Raw genomic sequence first — 17,375 nt, 5'->3', positions numbered from 1 at the left:
TAAACAGCGTATTTCACATAATCTATTATGCATTTGGTAGCTTTCTTTAGAAAGCTGCATTGCTCTTTCACATAACTTAGGATGAAAATTAGACTCAACTTCATTGGCAGTATTTCATGTGTCTCTAAACTTTATCAAAAGCACTTTGACCAAATAATTGATGTTTTTATTAGTTTACTTTTCCCAAAAAATTAATTTACATATTATATAGTGGTTCTCAGACTATCTCTACAAAAGTAATTACAATTATCAAATGCTAGTCAGGCTACCTAGAAATATTTCATTAAGAGGCTAATATATATATTGATGATATGAAATATGACCTTGTACATATAAAACGTAACATCCTAAAATCTTGCTATTAGATACTCATATAAACTATTTTGAGTCATAGTGTTATCTTTTGCAGCTTTAAACTTGGTGACTACAGTGGGGTTTGTGTGTAAAAGTACCCCTGTTTATAGTAGTCTGCTGTGAGATGAGGTGGAAGGGTTTCTCTTGTTTGTTCTGTTTCGCCTGGCCTGCACCACCATCCTCTGTCTCAGTAAACTGAAGTGCTAGCTGCTATTCAGGTAAATCATGTAAACCACAGAAAATAAATACTAACATTTCCTACTCTTGCTATGTCTTTTTACCCCCTCAGCCACAACAGAGGTTTGTGTGGCATTCCACTCCATATATGGTAATGGAGAGGCTCACTCAGTGTCCACAGTGCTGATGAATAGGTCAGCAGGGATGCTCCTTGAAAGAGGCTGGCTCTTCCCTAGCAGCTAAGAGCACCACCACCATGATGCTCAGCCTCCGCGAATGAGATTCTCAAATCTCCTCCTTCCTTGGTGTGGGTGTAGTACTGTCGTACCACCCACCACTGTGCAGGAGGCTCCCATCTCAGGGCTGTGTAAGGCAGTTTGAGGATGCTCTGTGATCAGAGACGGTGGAGTTGACGGACGATTGTTCAAGAGCTGCACTGTTGTCGTCATGAAGGCTAATACTGTTCATTACCATTATGCTCCTGGTTCAGGAAAGAGAAAATGTATATTTAAGAGATCCCACACTATTGCTATAGTGACTACATAGGCAAATCTATGTGTTAGAGCTAGGTTGTTTGAAAGAGAAAAGGAGGTTTGAATAAGTACTGGTGAGGGGAGAAATGATTGAGGATGGTCTCCACTATGGAACTGTGGCTGCATTTTCAAACACTTGTATATGGTAGAAGAATCGGTGTTGCTTGAGGGGGTTCCATGACAACTTAGTATACACCTCATTGGCGTTCTTTCCATGGAGGGGATTGGCTACCACCATGCACTTTCATAAACAGACTGCTCCTCCCGTTCATATCCTCTGGATAGAAAACTAGAGATCTAGGGCCCAACTCACTTTTAGAACCTAAGTGCTCGCTCACCTTTAGACACTCAGCATGTTGGTGGAGACTTGAATTCTTAGAATGGTAGGTAGCCAAGCCCTAATTGTTCAGAATAAGAACAGTCTTATGAGTCTGACCCAGTATTTCCATCCTCAGTAATGACTGAATTTTAATTGATCTGAATATCCCAGCTATATCTCATACTGGTGTGATAAACCACATCATTCCCTGAAATGTTTTTGTTGAGTTTCAATCTTAAATTTTAAAACTTGTCATAAAAATAAACAAATTTGCATATTAAAAAAACTGGTACTCTATTCAGCTACCCTTTATTGAGTGTGTGCTGGTGTGTGTGTGTGTGTGTGTGTGTGTGTGTGTGTGTGTGTAATGTGACACATTGCTACTGGAAAAAGTAATATAATGTTTTTAATTTACTTTAGCAAATGGAGAAATAACTCCTGATTTTTTAAAATTGACCACATTCCACATGGGTTTTTTCCTCCTAAATATTAAATATACTTCATTCTTTTCACCACACTGCAGCTGCTCTGAGTTCCATCATTTCTTAGTGCTACTTGTACCAGCTTCCCTCAGGCTCGTAATATAAAGTCAGCAGCATAAACTGTATAACTTGAATTTAATCCTAGTTTTTGTTTTTTTCTTCTTAAACTTTTTAATGAGTTAGATTATATAAAGAACCAACTCTTCTCAATGGGTAGGACACTCTCCACAGTTATGTGCAGAGTGAGGACTGACTCTCACATCAACTTTGGTGCCCCATATTTGACCACCTCCCCTTAGTGGGGAGGCCTGGTGGCACTCAGAGGAAGGATAAGCAGGCTGCCAAGATGAGACTTGATATGGTGGGGGAAGAGGTCCCCTTCTGTCACAGACCTAGGGGTGGAGAATACGGTAAAAGAGGGGGAGAGAAGAACAGGAGGATACAAGTGAGGGGATAACAATTGAGATGTAATCTGAATAAATTAATTACATATAAAATAAAAATAAAAAAAGAACCAACTCTTCCATCGCATAGCCTTTCTTGTGAAGCCTTGATGAGTCTGATCCAGTATTTGCCACTTGGGTTCTCCACCACCCCATTTACAATAGGCTGTTTCCTCTCTGGTCTTGTACTAAGTTTTCTTGTCTTTGTATGGCTGCATATAGTGTCTTTCCTGTTCAGTTCACTTATGCATCATGGTCTGTCCCTTAATCGCACAGCTCAGTAAGTCCATTGACTTTTACCTCAGTCTCTTCTCTAGAATCAAATAGTTGTGTTCACTCATATCATAAGCAGAACGCTCGCCTAAATGCTGCCATTTACTGTTTACTTTCTCCAACTCTCCTGAATGTGTAGACTTTTCCATACATGGTCCGTAAGTGAATGACTCCTTATGTGTACTTAGGGTCTTCCCAGCTACTCAATGTTTCCCACTGTTTCCAGGAACTACCATCATCTCTTAGTTCCTTAGTATAAAAAATGTGCAGCTTTTTTTCTTCTTATCTGAGTAATCCTTTTGGAGGCAATTGCAGTTTCACAATGAAGTACTCTGATAGCATTTCTCTGCCTTTCTAGTACTTCTCTTTACCCCTCTCTCTCTCTCTCTCTCTCTCTCTCTCTCTCTCTCTCTCTCTCTCTCTGTGTGTGTGTGTGTGTGTGTGTGTATAAATCTAAGATGAACAGTTAACTTTGCCACAAACCATCACAACCTTTGATACCAAGCAATTATGGTACTTGCAGAGCTGTGTGGAGCTCACACACTGACACCTCATGTGTTAAGTTTATTTAAATAATTTAATGTGCTTTAGATCATAAAGCTTTTTCCAGAACGATTAGAATATGGGGTATTTCTCGAAATCAGTTGACCTATATACCATCCTATAAAACTATAAAAATAATGAGCCTGTTAAAAATTAATTACAGTTGTAAATTGATTTTCTTTTGTTGGCAGAAAGAGCAGTTTATTAGCCCAGAAAGAGGTTCACACTGTTTTTACATTAAGCATTTCCAGCTGAAGCTTGTTAGTGACTGCCTCTCAGATTAAGGAAAAAAACCCTCCCTGTGGTACATGAAGTCCTATTGTTAAGCTATAAATAAGCAGCTCTTCTCCCTCATGGATGAGAACAAAGAACACAACATAACACAGCGGAGATGAAGTAAGCAAATATGGCCCCACTTAAGCCATGAGATATAAGTAGAGAGATTCTCATTTTTAAATTTTCCTTGTGAATGTATAATAGCTAAAGGAAAAAGATTATATACATCAGTTTTCTTGCATTAAATATTTTACTTTAGTTGACACAGTTCTGCATATTATGGGATACCATGTGACAGTTGAATGTGTACTGTGGTATAATTGTGAAACCAGGGCAACGGGCATCATTTTCCTTACATGCTGACCATTTGTTTGTGTTAGGACCTTTGTGTACATGCGCCTCACGACTCGCTGTGCCGTGTGATGAGGGCACCATCCCCCGTCTAGTTGGATCTTGGTGTTTGCTCTCTGGCTTCGTCCTGCCCCTCTTTCCTAGCATCATGTGGCCTGTAGTCTACATGCTCCTTTTGCAGAACCATACATCCAGCTTTTCCATCTGGTCAGGAACTTGTCTTTCTGTGCATGGCTGATCTGAGTACTGGCTCTACCCCTGACACAGCAAATAACGTCATATAAAAACTGAAGTTTTTAATCATATTATTTTAAGCTACGGTAAAATAAAGTAGTAACAATGCCCAAATTCCAAAATAGCTAGGTGAATACTATTCAGTTTTTAGCAAGATGCTTCTAATTTATAGATAATTTTGTATATCCCTAACTGAGGGGGAAATGACAGTTTTTATTTTGAGAGAAGCCATCAGTAGCAGCACAGAAGATATGGGTTCTGATCTCAGCACCCATGCAGAAATATGGGTGGGGTCATAGAAGTGCACATAACCCCAACACCACCAGCCTAACTCCAGGTTCAGAGATCCTGGCTCAGAGGAATAAGGTGGAGACTGATGAGTAAGGTGTCAGTCATAGATCCAGTAACAGCCAAACCCAGCTCCTCTGCTGTTAGCTCAGTAGCATCAGCAGTTTACTAACTCGTGGCTGTTTCCGTATTGGGGAGCGGGGCAATTTTTAGTATTTAATTACAGGGAATGTGAGTCCTAGAGAAACTTAGGTGCCTAGCACAATGCCTACATAAGGTGTTTCCACACCACTAATGTCCCATGGTTACCAATAGTAGTTGGTTGTTTTCATAGCTCCTTTGCTGTCTGTAGGCATGCCCTTGATTGGGGCCTGAGGAGTGAGTGATACTCGGTTACATGTACTTTAGTCTAGCAAAAGTGAAAGAGAAGAAAAGATGAAAACAGAGGCCAACACTGAGGTCTTTCTGTAAACAGTAGTGGTTCTCTTAGCAAACCATTTTTCAGTAGTCACCAGCACCTAAAGTCAGACATTGTTTTGGCTAAACACTGTTAATATGTAAAGTAACCCTGGCATTGAAGTGCTGAACTTGAAATTTTGTGGTAGGAACTCTAAAATGTTTCTAGTAAACCTCCAGGATGGCATATGTGCTATATTCTCTTTCATTGGGCTTTCACATTAAATAATTAGGAAGTTTATTAGGCGGCCTCGGGTGGTTTCTGGGGACTGAAAATGCCCCATGTCCATGTCCATGAACTCCTTTAGATTTTCCTTTTAAAGGCTTGTGTAGTTATTTTGTGTGTATACACACCACTGTGCATGCAGACACCAAAAGAGAGAATGTTGTTCCTGCAACTGGAGTTACCAGTTGTGCACTGCCCAGTGTGGTACTAGGAACTGAACCCGGATCTTCTGCAAGTTAAGTGCCCTTAACTTCCAAGTCATCTCTCTCCAGCCCTCACAATTTTCTTTTGTAATTATTTTTATGCTAGAAAATTCCCTTTAATATACTTAACATAAAAGTAGTTTTTATAGTCCCTAAACAAAAACAGAACCTTTGTCGTGTTGAAGAATAGAAATAAAAGGTAAGAATTGGGGAAACACACACTTGGGGTGGGGTTGTACCATAACCCTTCTACAGTATTAAGAAATAATATTTTGTCAGGTGTGGTGGCGCACGCCTTTAATCTCAGCACTCGGGGGTGGGGAGGCAGAGGCAGGAGGATTACTGTGAGTTTGAGGCCAGCCTGGCCTATAAAGTGGGTCTAGGACAGCTAAGGCTACACAGAGAAGCCTGTCTCAAAAAACAAACAAAAGAATGAATGACTGTTTTACTAGCTCCAGAACTCTGGCAAATTTGTGAAAACCAATACAGGTTCACAGCATTGACCTGTTGGCCAAGGCCAGGCTTCAACACCATAATTCACTATGTGTTTAAGGAGAAAATCTTTCTGTATTGTTTAAAGCCCTACTCCAGTGGCATATCACTATTGCAATGCTTGCCTTCTGTGACATTCCCACGTACAGCCATATTGTATCAGAATGCTTTTTTAAAATCCTGATAAATATGGGCCCAGTATGTTTTAATTTTAGAAAGTTTTTGTAGCTTCATACACAATGTCAACTTTTTGAAATAAAGATAAAGGGTCTTAGGGTCTCTGAACACCTTATCAGTGTTTCTGTATTTTCTTAATTCAACTTTTTTCTAGATAATGATGCATTCACCTACAGTTGAATGTATAAAAGGTGGCCTAGAACTTTTCTTCCTGTGTGCCCGTCACTAGTTTACCCCAGCAAGGACATTTTGCAAAAAGTCCAGCTGAAAGTATCCCAGTCAGGAAGTTGGTATATGCTGCACTTTACATGTAATCATTTTCTGTTGTTTTGGGTTGTTGCTGTTGTTGTTGCAGGAGGGGGATATAGGGACTCTGCTTTTTAAAATGTTTGTTTGGTTTTGGTACTAAGGATTAAGGATAGACCATGGGGACACTGCCACCGAAGCACTCCTCCAGCCCCTACATCTCTTCATCCTTTTGCACACCAGTGTCTTTAGTCATAGGAACAACATTTTCCCTTTGTAGGTTTGCATACTCATCACCACAACCACAGTACAAACCATTTTCATCCTCATAAGGACCAACCCTATTATCTGAAATCTCCCTTTCCCTCCCTGTGTATGGTAGCAGTAGTGTGTTTGTGCCATGTGCAGCTGTGTGTGGGTGTGCATGCCAGAAGTCAATGTTAGGCATCTTTCTCTGTCACCGTCCCTTGTTTTCTTAGACAGGTTCTTTTCACCAGTTGACTAGACTAGATGGCCATCCAACTCGTGGGATCCTCTTGTCTTTACACTCCCCAGAGATGGGAGTGCAGGTACACACCACCATACCAGCTTTTTATGTGGGTGCTGGGATATCCTAACCAGCTCTCGGGTCCAGTGAGCTTGGCAAGCAAGCACTTGCCCACTGAGAGTTGCTCAGTACTCTATGGTGTGACTGTTCCAGAATATAAACATTAACCCATTGGACATACATGTTTCCCCAGGTGTTTTAGTTGGAGGAGGCTGGTGGAGGTTATTATTGTTTTGGCTCTTATAAATGAAGTTACTCTGAAATTTGGTGTGCAGCCTTTTATATGAAGCTGCTCACTTGCTGCCTACACTTATTAAATAGCATTGCCTTGAATATATGTTGCTGTTAAAATTCTTAACCACATATTAGACTCACAAGGAGGCGTTGGCAGTTTTCTATCAGTGTCTATCTGCTCTCTGTTGTTCTTTTTGCTTTTTGATGCTCAGGGCTCCTTTTAAACTTTTGTTTGAAGAACTTCTCTTGGCTATTTTTTTTTTATAATTTTTTTATTAATTTATTCTTGTTACATCTCAATGGTTATCCCATCCCTTGTATCCTCCCATTCTTCCCTCCCTCCCATTTTCCCTTTATTCCCCTCCCTATGACTGTTCCTGAGGGGGATTACCTCCCCCTGTATATGCTCATAGGGTATCAAGTCTCTTCTTGGTAACCTGCTGTCCTTCCTCTGAGTGCTACCAGGTCTCCCCCTCCAGGGGACATGGTCAAATGTGAGGCACCAGAGTACGTGAGAAAGTCACATCCCATTCTCCACTCAACTGTGGAGAATGTTCTGCTCTTGGCTATTATTTAAAGGTGGTCTGCCAGTGGTAAATCCTCTAATTTGCTGTTGTTTAAGAATGTCTATTTCCACTTCATTTGCAGATGATAGTTTGCCAGACACAGACTTATCAGTTCATTTTCACAGCACTGCCTTCCGTCCATGGGGAGAATAAGGCTGGCCATAAATCTTGTGCTGCTGGCTTGTACACTGATAATGCTACGCCCAGCTTACTCTCTATTGTTGGGCAAAGAATTTCCAACTTTTTACCTCTGCACTGCTCCTGGAGGCCGGGTCTCCCTGCATTGTCCACTTTTCCCAGTCTCCTTTGTTGACCCTTGTGTTATATCCAGGTTTTTAGTTGTTCAACAGAAAGAAGCAGTGCATCTGAATCTATGTCATCTTACTGGAACTAATGCTTTTTCTCCTGTAGTTATCATTTTCCAAACCATATAAGTTTTTGTTAGTATTTGACTATGAAATATGTTCAGGGTAATTCAAAGCTCAATTGGATGGCAAGCCTTCTGTAAAGTAGACGTACTAAGAGAGATTACATTAATGTTCAAGAAGAGTATGTTTTGTTATTATTTAGGGAGCTTTTCGCCAACAAAGATTAAATTCTCTAAGATGTTAATTTATTACCTATATACTCTGCTATCTTCCTTTTCTTTGCTGGAACTAGAGACAGTACAAATGAATCTCTGTTCCGAGGAGCACAAAGACAGGAATGACTCTTGTGTGTCTTTCTTTCCTATTTGTCACTGAGTTCTGAGGAGCAGGATGGGAAAGACGGTCCTGTCCTTGCCTTATGCATGCCTGCACCTGTGTGCTTGAGGAGTCAGGGGAGCTTCTGTGTCTAAAAATGTCTGTCATGTGCACACCGACTGCATCAAGCTGTGCCGCTGGAGTGTTAACATGGAAATCTGGGCTTCTTGGGTTGTCACGAATACTTGAAGTTAAGCAAGAAAAATAATTTCTGTGGTATTAGTTTTTGACAATGTCTTTGAATATTTACATTCTAAAGTAAGTCCTCAAGAGTTTAATGGACATACAATTTAAAATAAAAATTAGATAGTTAAGGATGGGATAGTGGAGAAAGTAAATATTTTTATATTTGTGCACAAATAGCAATAAATTTCTAAAGGCTTTGATATTTTTCTAAAAGTTTTCATTTAGAATTTTTAATTAATGTGTTTGAGATTTAAGATGTTGAACTCATAAATTATCTTTGTGCTTGGTGTTCTGATTTTACTCTAATAACATTTTAATAAACTGGGAAGGTACTCTTAAGGTGTCAGCATATTTATATACTATTTTATGTAACATGTTTTTGTGAACAATGTATTTGTATATTAGTATTAATAGGTCTCATATGACAATGTTGTGGAATGAATAACCCCTGACATTATGCTTTTTGTATACAAAGGCAAATCTAGTTGAATTATTTTGCTTAGCTTTGGAATTTTTTAATATTAGCTTTCTCCAATCAGGCCTCATCTCCCTAAGAGTTGATTGATCATTGTACTTATTTCAGCAGTGACTTTGGCTGTTAAATCTTGAAATGATAATGTGCTTTTGCACAGTTTATGTGATTAGTTTATAAATGGTGGAACTGAGAGTGATGTCAAAGTGGTTCACTTGTTCCAAGCCTTTGGACAGTCATTGTGACAGTCATTGTGACAGTCATTGTGACAGTCATTGTGACTATCCTAACAGCATAAACCGAGGCATCTGAAAATATTTTTGAAATTTTAACCTAAGACACATATTATGTTTGCCTATGAAAATTGTGGCCAAAGAATAATAGGCAATATGAGAATCTAATTAAATATGAGATAGTGTTTAATTTATAGGAAAATAGGAAGATATAAGGAAATGTCAGTGGCAAAATAAGAGGTAATTAATGTTTTCTCTTATATTCAAAGAAAAAGTACAGAGGAGATCTGCCCCTAATAATAAAAGGGGTTTGTGGTAAAATTTCAAGTGTTTTAGGAAATGAATTCTGTATAGAAAATAGAAAGGGTTACAGTTATTTAATTTCACCGTGGGAGACTGTATTATCTCTTCCCTCTCGTCTAAGGTTCTAGTCAGGACAGGAGTTAGCCTCCTTAGTAAAAGGCTTGCAGTATGAGGATCCAGATTTGATCACCAGCGCACACATGAAAAGCAGAGTGCGATGGCACACCTTTGTTACCTCATAGCCTGGACACAGAGGCAGGCAGATCCTGGAGCTCGCTAGCCCGCCAGCCTAACCTAAGAGTAGGAACCATGTCTCAAAAAAATAAAAAGGTGGGTCACTTCTGAGGAATGACACCCGAGTTCTTCATTGTCCTCCACATGCACACACACACACTGAAGTGTACACAAACATACATACACACACACACACACACACACACACACAAACGCACACACACACGAACATGCTCACACAGAAATGTCGTTTGTGTGGGGAAATGTTATAAATATTTTAAATCATCTGTTAACAAACTAGGAGTTTTTAGTGAGCACCCTTCAATGTTAAACTAGGTGTTTAAACGTATATACAAATTTGGGTGTACCAGTTTTGAAATACTTGTATTCTTTGCAGATTCATTTACACCTTTACTAGTAGCACTATAAATAAATAAAAATATCATTTAGTCTCATTGAATTTTCTCATAAAGATCTCTTTCATTTTTAGATTGCCTCCCTAGTGACCCTACAGCTGTTAACCGTAGTTGGTCATGATGATCAGCTTGATGGACCAAAATACAAATGCACAGCTTCTCTAGATTTCATCAGAGCTATTGCACGGTAAGTGTAGATTATCTATTAATGTAAAAATGACACAATTATGCAAATGATATGCTAAATAAAAAAAATATCCTTTCTAACATAATAAAAAAGTAATTTAAACAAGAAAAGATGACTTAAGTGCCAAGAATGGATAAGTTCCGTTGTAGCGTCCTCTAATCAAGCTTACCAGTGATGTAAAATTAAAGTAGCAGTAGCTAACATGCCAGATGACAGAAATGGAATTACGGAAATACTGTGGGAAGGCGCAAATAAGAGATCACTGGGTACCAAAAGCTCATGTGTATTAAAACATGACACTTTGGACCATAAACACCCTCTACCCACATCTGCCCTCTTCTATTCTTGCATAACATTTTATGCTTTTTTTGTGCTGACTTAACCTATTGTTTCTCTCTCTATGGCATGAGCTACAACTTTCTTCCAATTCTCTTCCTTCTTAACTAAACCTAGCACTGGGTATACTACTGTCCCTGCAGCAATTCCTGCTCTCCAAGCTGAGTCCTTAGAGACTTTCATTTCACAAGATCATTTCCGTGACTTGTGTAGTGCATGCCCGCAGCTCCAAGAGTAGTAATCTACATCTACTTCCTTGTTCTCCTTAGGAAAGATTACCCTGCTTCTGGTTTCCAGCCATGACAATTTTTGTGTTAACGTGTGCGGGGGGGAGGGGCGGGGAGAGAGGGTGGCTGGTGTTTGTTTGTTTGTTTTTAATAGCATTCTCTCCTGCCTGCCAGATTCTTGACATTATTTAAATCACACATCTTATTCCCTGTAGTCCCTCTTTTCATGGAAGCCATTGGTTTAGAACCCCTTCAGTGTGCCCTTGCTGGTGCTGGCCATCTTTATTTCCTGTCCTGTATGTGTATACGGTGGCGATAGGGACCATCCCTGCCTCAAGGTTTACTCTCCTGTGCTCCAAGTTCCTCTTCCTCCTCCATTTCTGTAAAGCCCCTTCCCCTCAGGCTGCTTGTTTTTCAGTGGTACTTAACACCACTGGCCACTCATTCTTAAAGCCGTCTTCTAGAAGCCATGACTCTGTGGTGCTGGTTTTGCTCAGGTTCACTTGCCAGCCTGCTTTCCACACCTGACCTTTAACTGGAGGTGTTCTCTGAGGCTTGATCCTGGCATCTTTCCTCATAATACACCTTTTTTCTTAGGCAATTTTAGCTATGCATACAACTCCAACAACCATGTTGTTAGTCCCCTTCTTGTTAAAGGCCATTCCTTTTTCATATTTTATATTTTTGACCTTTATTGGACATTATAGTGTAACTCAAGACTGAACTCAGAAATTCTAACTTGTTTTCACACACAAAATAAGAAAGGAAAGATTCGTCTTTCCTTCCAGTGTTTCCTGTTTCAGCAATCAGCCCTGCAGGCTGCCGTGTCTCAGAGGCCTAGAATTTGACAGTGATCTTGTTACTGTCTTCTTCCACACTGTCCCTGTCGGATCTGTACTCCTCATTTAGCCATGAGCCATGCATGACTTTATCACTTTACAACGCCTCATACATTAGTAGCCTCCTAATTAATTTTCTCTGTTCTTATCTATAAAAATTTAACTTCACTTCAGAGAAAGCCCCTGCTACATTTATTAAGGCTCTGCAACTATAGCAGAGTATCATTAACAGTGGCTCTCTCCCATGGGATGGGTCTCAGGTTGGGCCAAGCATTGGTTGGACATTCCCTCAATCTCTGCTCTATCTTTATCCCTGCACATATAGTAAGCAGGATAATTTTTGGGTCAAAGATTTTTGTGGGTGAGTTGATGTTCTCCTCCCTCCACTAGAGATCATGTTTAGCTAGAAGGTGGCCTCTTCAGACTGCATGACCCCTGCTGCTAGGAGTCTCAGCTGGAGTCCTCCCCACATCCTCCCAGGTGCCCACCCTGTCACAGGTCTCCAGCTTGTCTCAGCGATGCCTTCTCCCTCAGTTTTCTTCCTCTCTCCAAGCCCTCTGTCCTCCTGCCCCTGCTCTTCTCCACCTGACCCTGCCCTCATTTCCCTCCCCACTCCCTCTCCTACCCTGTTCCCTCTCTGTATCCACTTTGCCTGTCTACTTTATTTCCTTTTCTGAATGAGATTCAAGCATCCTCCCTTGGGCCCTCCTTGTTACTCAGCTTCTTTGGGTCTGTGGATTGTAGTGTGATTATCCTGTATGATCAGTACTATGCTGTGTCTTGTGTATCCTGTGCTCTGCTTCATGCTTTTCGGTCACTTCCTCCAGGCGGGCTGCCTTGCCCAGCCTCAGTGGAAGAAGATGCCCTCAGTCCTGAGGTGACTTGATGTGCTGGGGTGTGGGCTCCCCTTTTCTGAGGAGAGGATAGGAGGGTGGGACTGGGAGGAGAGGAGGGAGGGGGCTATGATCGGGATATAAAATAAATAAATAAGTATAACAAAAAACAAAAGGGGCAACTGAAGAGCTTTATATGAAGAAGGAATATTTAGATATAAACAGATGCCATATCACCAATGATAGATGCAGTAATGTAATCAATGTCATCCTTCAATTAGGTTTTATACTCAGCTAAACTACCACATAAGAATGGGGAAAATGCAGATATTTTAGGTACATAAACAATAGTTTGTTTTTTAAAGGTTATTTAAAAATGACTAGAGGGACTGCATCAACAACATACAATGAAAGAAGGAGTGAGCCACACCTAAACAATCTGATTGAAATAAAGAACTAAACATAAAAAAGTTTTAAAAAAGAAAGTTAACTTCACTCTCCTAGTAGCAAATCTTCCTGTACATTATATGGCCTTTGCCCTTTTGGACTCACTCTTCCCTTTATTATATGCTCACCATTTGCTTCCCCCACTTCTTGACTGCAATGTTTCCAAACTTCTGCTCATCGTTTAGCCTTTGTATTTCAGTGTGAACTTCTATTTCTTAAGCCTTATCAGACATATGTTGCTATCCTCACCACTTCCTCTGTAATTGCAGGATGCCATTTTGATTATCAGTTTAAAGAGTTAGCTGAATAATTAGAGTTCATCTTTCTGAAAATTAGTCCATGAAATTGAAAGCACAGAATATCTTATACCTGTCGTCATGCCTGGTGCAGTACTTTAATCTTAGTATGTTCTATACAGATATTACAGATATCCTTGTACTTTCCAGTATCAGTAAAATCTTAGGTAGAAAGGAATAATATGGATTTGTTTTGGAGATGACATTAAGAAAAATAGAGTGGAGAAGACAGTCTTACTCAAAATTGAGGTGTGGTAGAAGGGAGAGGTCACTATGGTAGTTATTAGGGAGGTTATTGGTTTTACTTTCAGGCATCTGGGGCTGTCCTAATTTGCTTTCTAATTGCTGTGAGAAAGATCATGGCCAAAAGTAACTTGGTTAGGAGAGAGTTTATTTGGCTCACACTTTTCATCACAGTCCATCATTGGGGTGAGCCAAGTCAGGAAGTCAGGCAGGGCAGGAGCCTGGAGGCAGGAACTCATGCAGGGACCATGGCAGAGCTCTGCTTACTGGCTTGCTTTCCATGACACATTTATGGCTTTTTATACCAGCCAGGACCACCTGCCTGTGGGTAGCACCATCTACAGTGGGCTGAGCCTACCCATATCAATCATTAATTGAAAAAAGAAAGAAAGAAAGAAAGAAAACAAGTAAAACCACTCTACACACTTATCTGTAGACCAGTTGAGATTTCCTCTTTCAAGATCACTCTGGGATGTCCCCAGTTGAGCAAGACAATGACAGCTTGTCAGCAAAGTGGCAAACAATAAATTATTAGGTTGATCAATAATTTCTTTTCTTAGGAACGATACTGTGCATTTATTAGGAATTCTACTTCTGAAGGAAAAAACACAGGGAAGATGTCATGGTAGAGCATAAGTAAGTAAAGCAGTTGCATAGCATTGCATATATGTAGGCCTCTCACATGCCTGAAGAGAGTAGTCATGGCCCTGCTTCCGTGAGGAGCACTCACTTGTAATGTCAGCACCTGCAGTGGTGTGAAAGGACAGACGTCACATTCCAGTCCATTCAGGCACTACTGATAAGAAAGTCAGTCGATGCAGCAAGCACAGGTTTGGCTTCTGTTCTTTCATGCACTTAACATTCACAATCCCACTGTATTCAGACACTGTGCTAGGCTCTAGGAGATACAGAAAGACTATGACATAGTTACAGCATGTGTTTATCTATGTAGTTAGATTTTGTTCTGAAGATGTAAATCTAGAGAAATGCTGAGGGGGAAAAATGAGGAAAGTTATTGATACAAAACAAAATTAACTTAAAACACAAAACATTTGCAGCCTGGCATGTAAAAAGGAGTTGGAAAGGCACAAGTTGGACAGCAGTGTGCTGTGGCTTTAGAACTGAATGAGGTGGAGCCAGACACTGACCTTGTAGCAAAACGTTGAGGAAATTCTCACGTGATCTTTCTGCTTCCTCCATGAAGGAGGAGGCAGAATTGTGGCTAGAGAGAAGCATTAGCAGCTCCTATTGAGAAAAATGTGTAATATTGGAATCACTGGCCATGGGCACATGAGCCAGTGCTTGCAGGAAGAGCAGCGTGCTGAGAGGGTTTGGGATTCTTGACCTTGAGTTTACAGTGGTGTCAGTCTGTGAGACTTGTGATCTTTTCCAGCAGCAGTCCATATGCTGGTACTAGGGCTGCAGAGAAGAATAATTGAAATCACATAATGTTGGAGTCTTGCCAGATGAGTTCAGTAGATGCTAGCAAGTAAGCTCTTGGTGTGATGAACCCTGGATCCTAAGCTGAGCAGAAAGGAAGGCAAGCCAACCAAGGACCAGGAGTCTTATGCCTAGCACATAGACACTAGTCAGAAGAAAATGAAGGGGTTGGTATCTAACTGTGCCTAGGTATCCCAGATATCCAAAATGGGTCAAATAACATCTCAGAGGGCACGTTTTGAGACACAGCATATTTATTCTGAGTGTTTAGAGATGAAAAGACAAATACGTAGTGAGTTTACACATCTTCGGATGCAAGGGAAACCAAACAAGATGCTAACTTTATTCAGTGGCTAGGAAGTGGTGGCAAGGTAGATAGAAGGGCAGTGACTAGAATGGTCTGGGTCGCAAGGGCAGGGTTCTTACACAAGGGTACCAAACTCCCCTGCCTGAACTGTCTGGCATGTAATAGAGAAATGAAGAGAAGCCTGTGCCCTGAAGTTCAGGGAGAGCCATGTTTCAGTCAGTGCCCAGAGGGAGAGAAGAGGGATTGAGTGAAGGCACAGAGGACCTCAACAGTGGGAAGGCTTGGTTAGGAACGCCACAGGAAGCAGCTTGCAGGAAGGAACCAGAATGTGGAGCAAGGTGTAAAGAAGACGAACAAGCAAGGAGCCGTTGTGGGGCTGGAGGGGGTGGTCTGTGGAATACTCTATGACGGGCTGGAAAGTAAGCATTTGCAGGTCTCCATAATCAATGGAAAGACCCTGCAAGATGCCTCAGGGTTGAAAAATGAAGTTTTTTATTGGTAAAATTTGTCAAAAGAAACAGAACCCAAGCTCAAAACTATCTAGAAAACATGAGAAAATCTTTTCTGTGAGTAAAAGAATTGACAAAGTGAAATAAAAAGATACAGCTAAAACTAAATCCTTAAATATATGTTATATGATTTAGTTCTGTTGTTCTAAATTCTGGTTTAAGAATTAGCTGTAGGAGGGCTGGGGTGATGGCTCAATGAGATAAATATTTCCATACCAGCTTAAGGACAAGAGTTCAGACCACCAGAAAGCAGGTTAAGGCTGGGCAGATATGGCAGCTTCCTGTTGTAGAGGTGACCTTCATTCATTGCATTATTTTAGCCCTAGCCCATTAGCCCAGCATTTTTCAATGGTTACTGCAGCATAGTTGTGATTTTGTGCTCTCTCTATGCATTCTTAGTATTATAGATGTTCGTTTGTGCTGATCATGTTATCCAGTAAATGCTTTGAAATATCGAGATCCTCCTAATGTTGGAATTTAAGTTGTTTTTCACTTCTTCAGTGCTCTTTGTTTTTTCTCAGGGCCAAAAATCTCCCACCATCACCAAAAAACAAAACAAAACAAAAAACCCACCAAGGCATTAAATCCATGCTACTTTGTTGGGGATTTGATGCCATCAGAGAGGAGTGTTCAGAGATGTACAGATAGATACACCTTTCTCTTAGTGTGGGTGAGAAAGTGTAGCCTGCCATATCTGGTTTCTCTCAAGCCCCTTGATAAATAAGATTACTGGCTGAAAGGGACATTTTCTTTGAAGATCATCTTTATAGGGACTTTATTGCCAGTAGGATTGAGAGGGAAGTGAGGGAAGGCCATGGGAATGGGGCCATGGTGCAGCCACAGCTGGTCTCTGTGCTAGAGAGGGCTTAGTTGAAGTGATCACTTTTGTAGTCTTATGCCTGCTGATGCTGACAGGTAGGTATCTCTTTGCTTAGAAAGGTTTAGTGTCTCTCAGCGAGGCAGTGTTATAACGAAAGATGGTCTTCAGTCCAACGTTGGGTATCTCAGTAGCCGGAGCATCTCACAAATCAAGCTATTTTGAAATGTGTTTTCAAAATCGGTATCTATAGCTCCCTATCCATATTTTAAAAAAATATTTGGCATGTCAGTCATTTGTGTAGAAACTTTTTTAGAAAATGTATTACAAAGTGATAGACAAAAAGAGTAATTGATGATAGTTTAATAAGTAAGAATGTGCAATTAGTGACTCTAAAAGGCTGTTCTCACATGGATGATTATTTTTGCAGAACTGAATACTTAAGGCTTTAATTTTATACTTATTGTTAGATCATTATATCTAATTATTTTGACCATTTATTCAAATAATAAACCTCCAAGTCTGAATATTTATAGTGAAGAATGAGTTTGGAGAAAGGAAAATAATTATATGTCTCTTCCTCTGTTATTTTATTCTGCCTGCCACCAGAGTATAAAAATATACATCTACGTCGTCTGTTGTATCATATGCTTGGATCATACAGATTTAGTTGAAATGTGCATACAGGTCAGCCGCTGCTAAGACTGGAGATAATGAAAGCTACAAATGAGGACAGATGAGCCGTGCATTATGTGACGATAAAACAGGTGTTTTGGAAGATAAACAATGTTCTGAAGCAAACAAGATTTAAATATGTTTGCATCTCTAATTATGTTATTCTGATTATTAGGCAGAAAGCAAGTAGCTTTCCAATAGAATCTAAACTT

At 40.2% G+C, this 17,375-nt stretch overlaps 1 protein-coding gene across 1 annotated transcript in view; it reads left to right on the top strand.

Moving 5' to 3' along the window:
* Positions 1 to 17,375, top strand: part of Orc5 (origin recognition complex subunit 5) — a 60,268-nt gene that overhangs the window by 41,842 nt on the left and 1,051 nt on the right. Inside the window, exon 13 of the mRNA XM_051152120.1 lies at positions 10,082 to 10,194. Within this exon, the coding sequence (XP_051008077.1) occupies positions 10,082 to 10,194 (113 nt within the window). The remainder of the gene's footprint in view (positions 1 to 10,081; positions 10,195 to 17,375) is intronic.

The sequence above is a fragment of the Acomys russatus genome, chromosome 10 (genome assembly GCF_903995435.1).
Source record: "Acomys russatus chromosome 10, mAcoRus1.1, whole genome shotgun sequence".
Lineage (NCBI taxonomy): Eukaryota > Metazoa > Chordata > Mammalia > Rodentia > Muridae > Acomys > Acomys russatus.
This window is presented reverse-complemented; position numbering and strand designations above follow the sequence as displayed.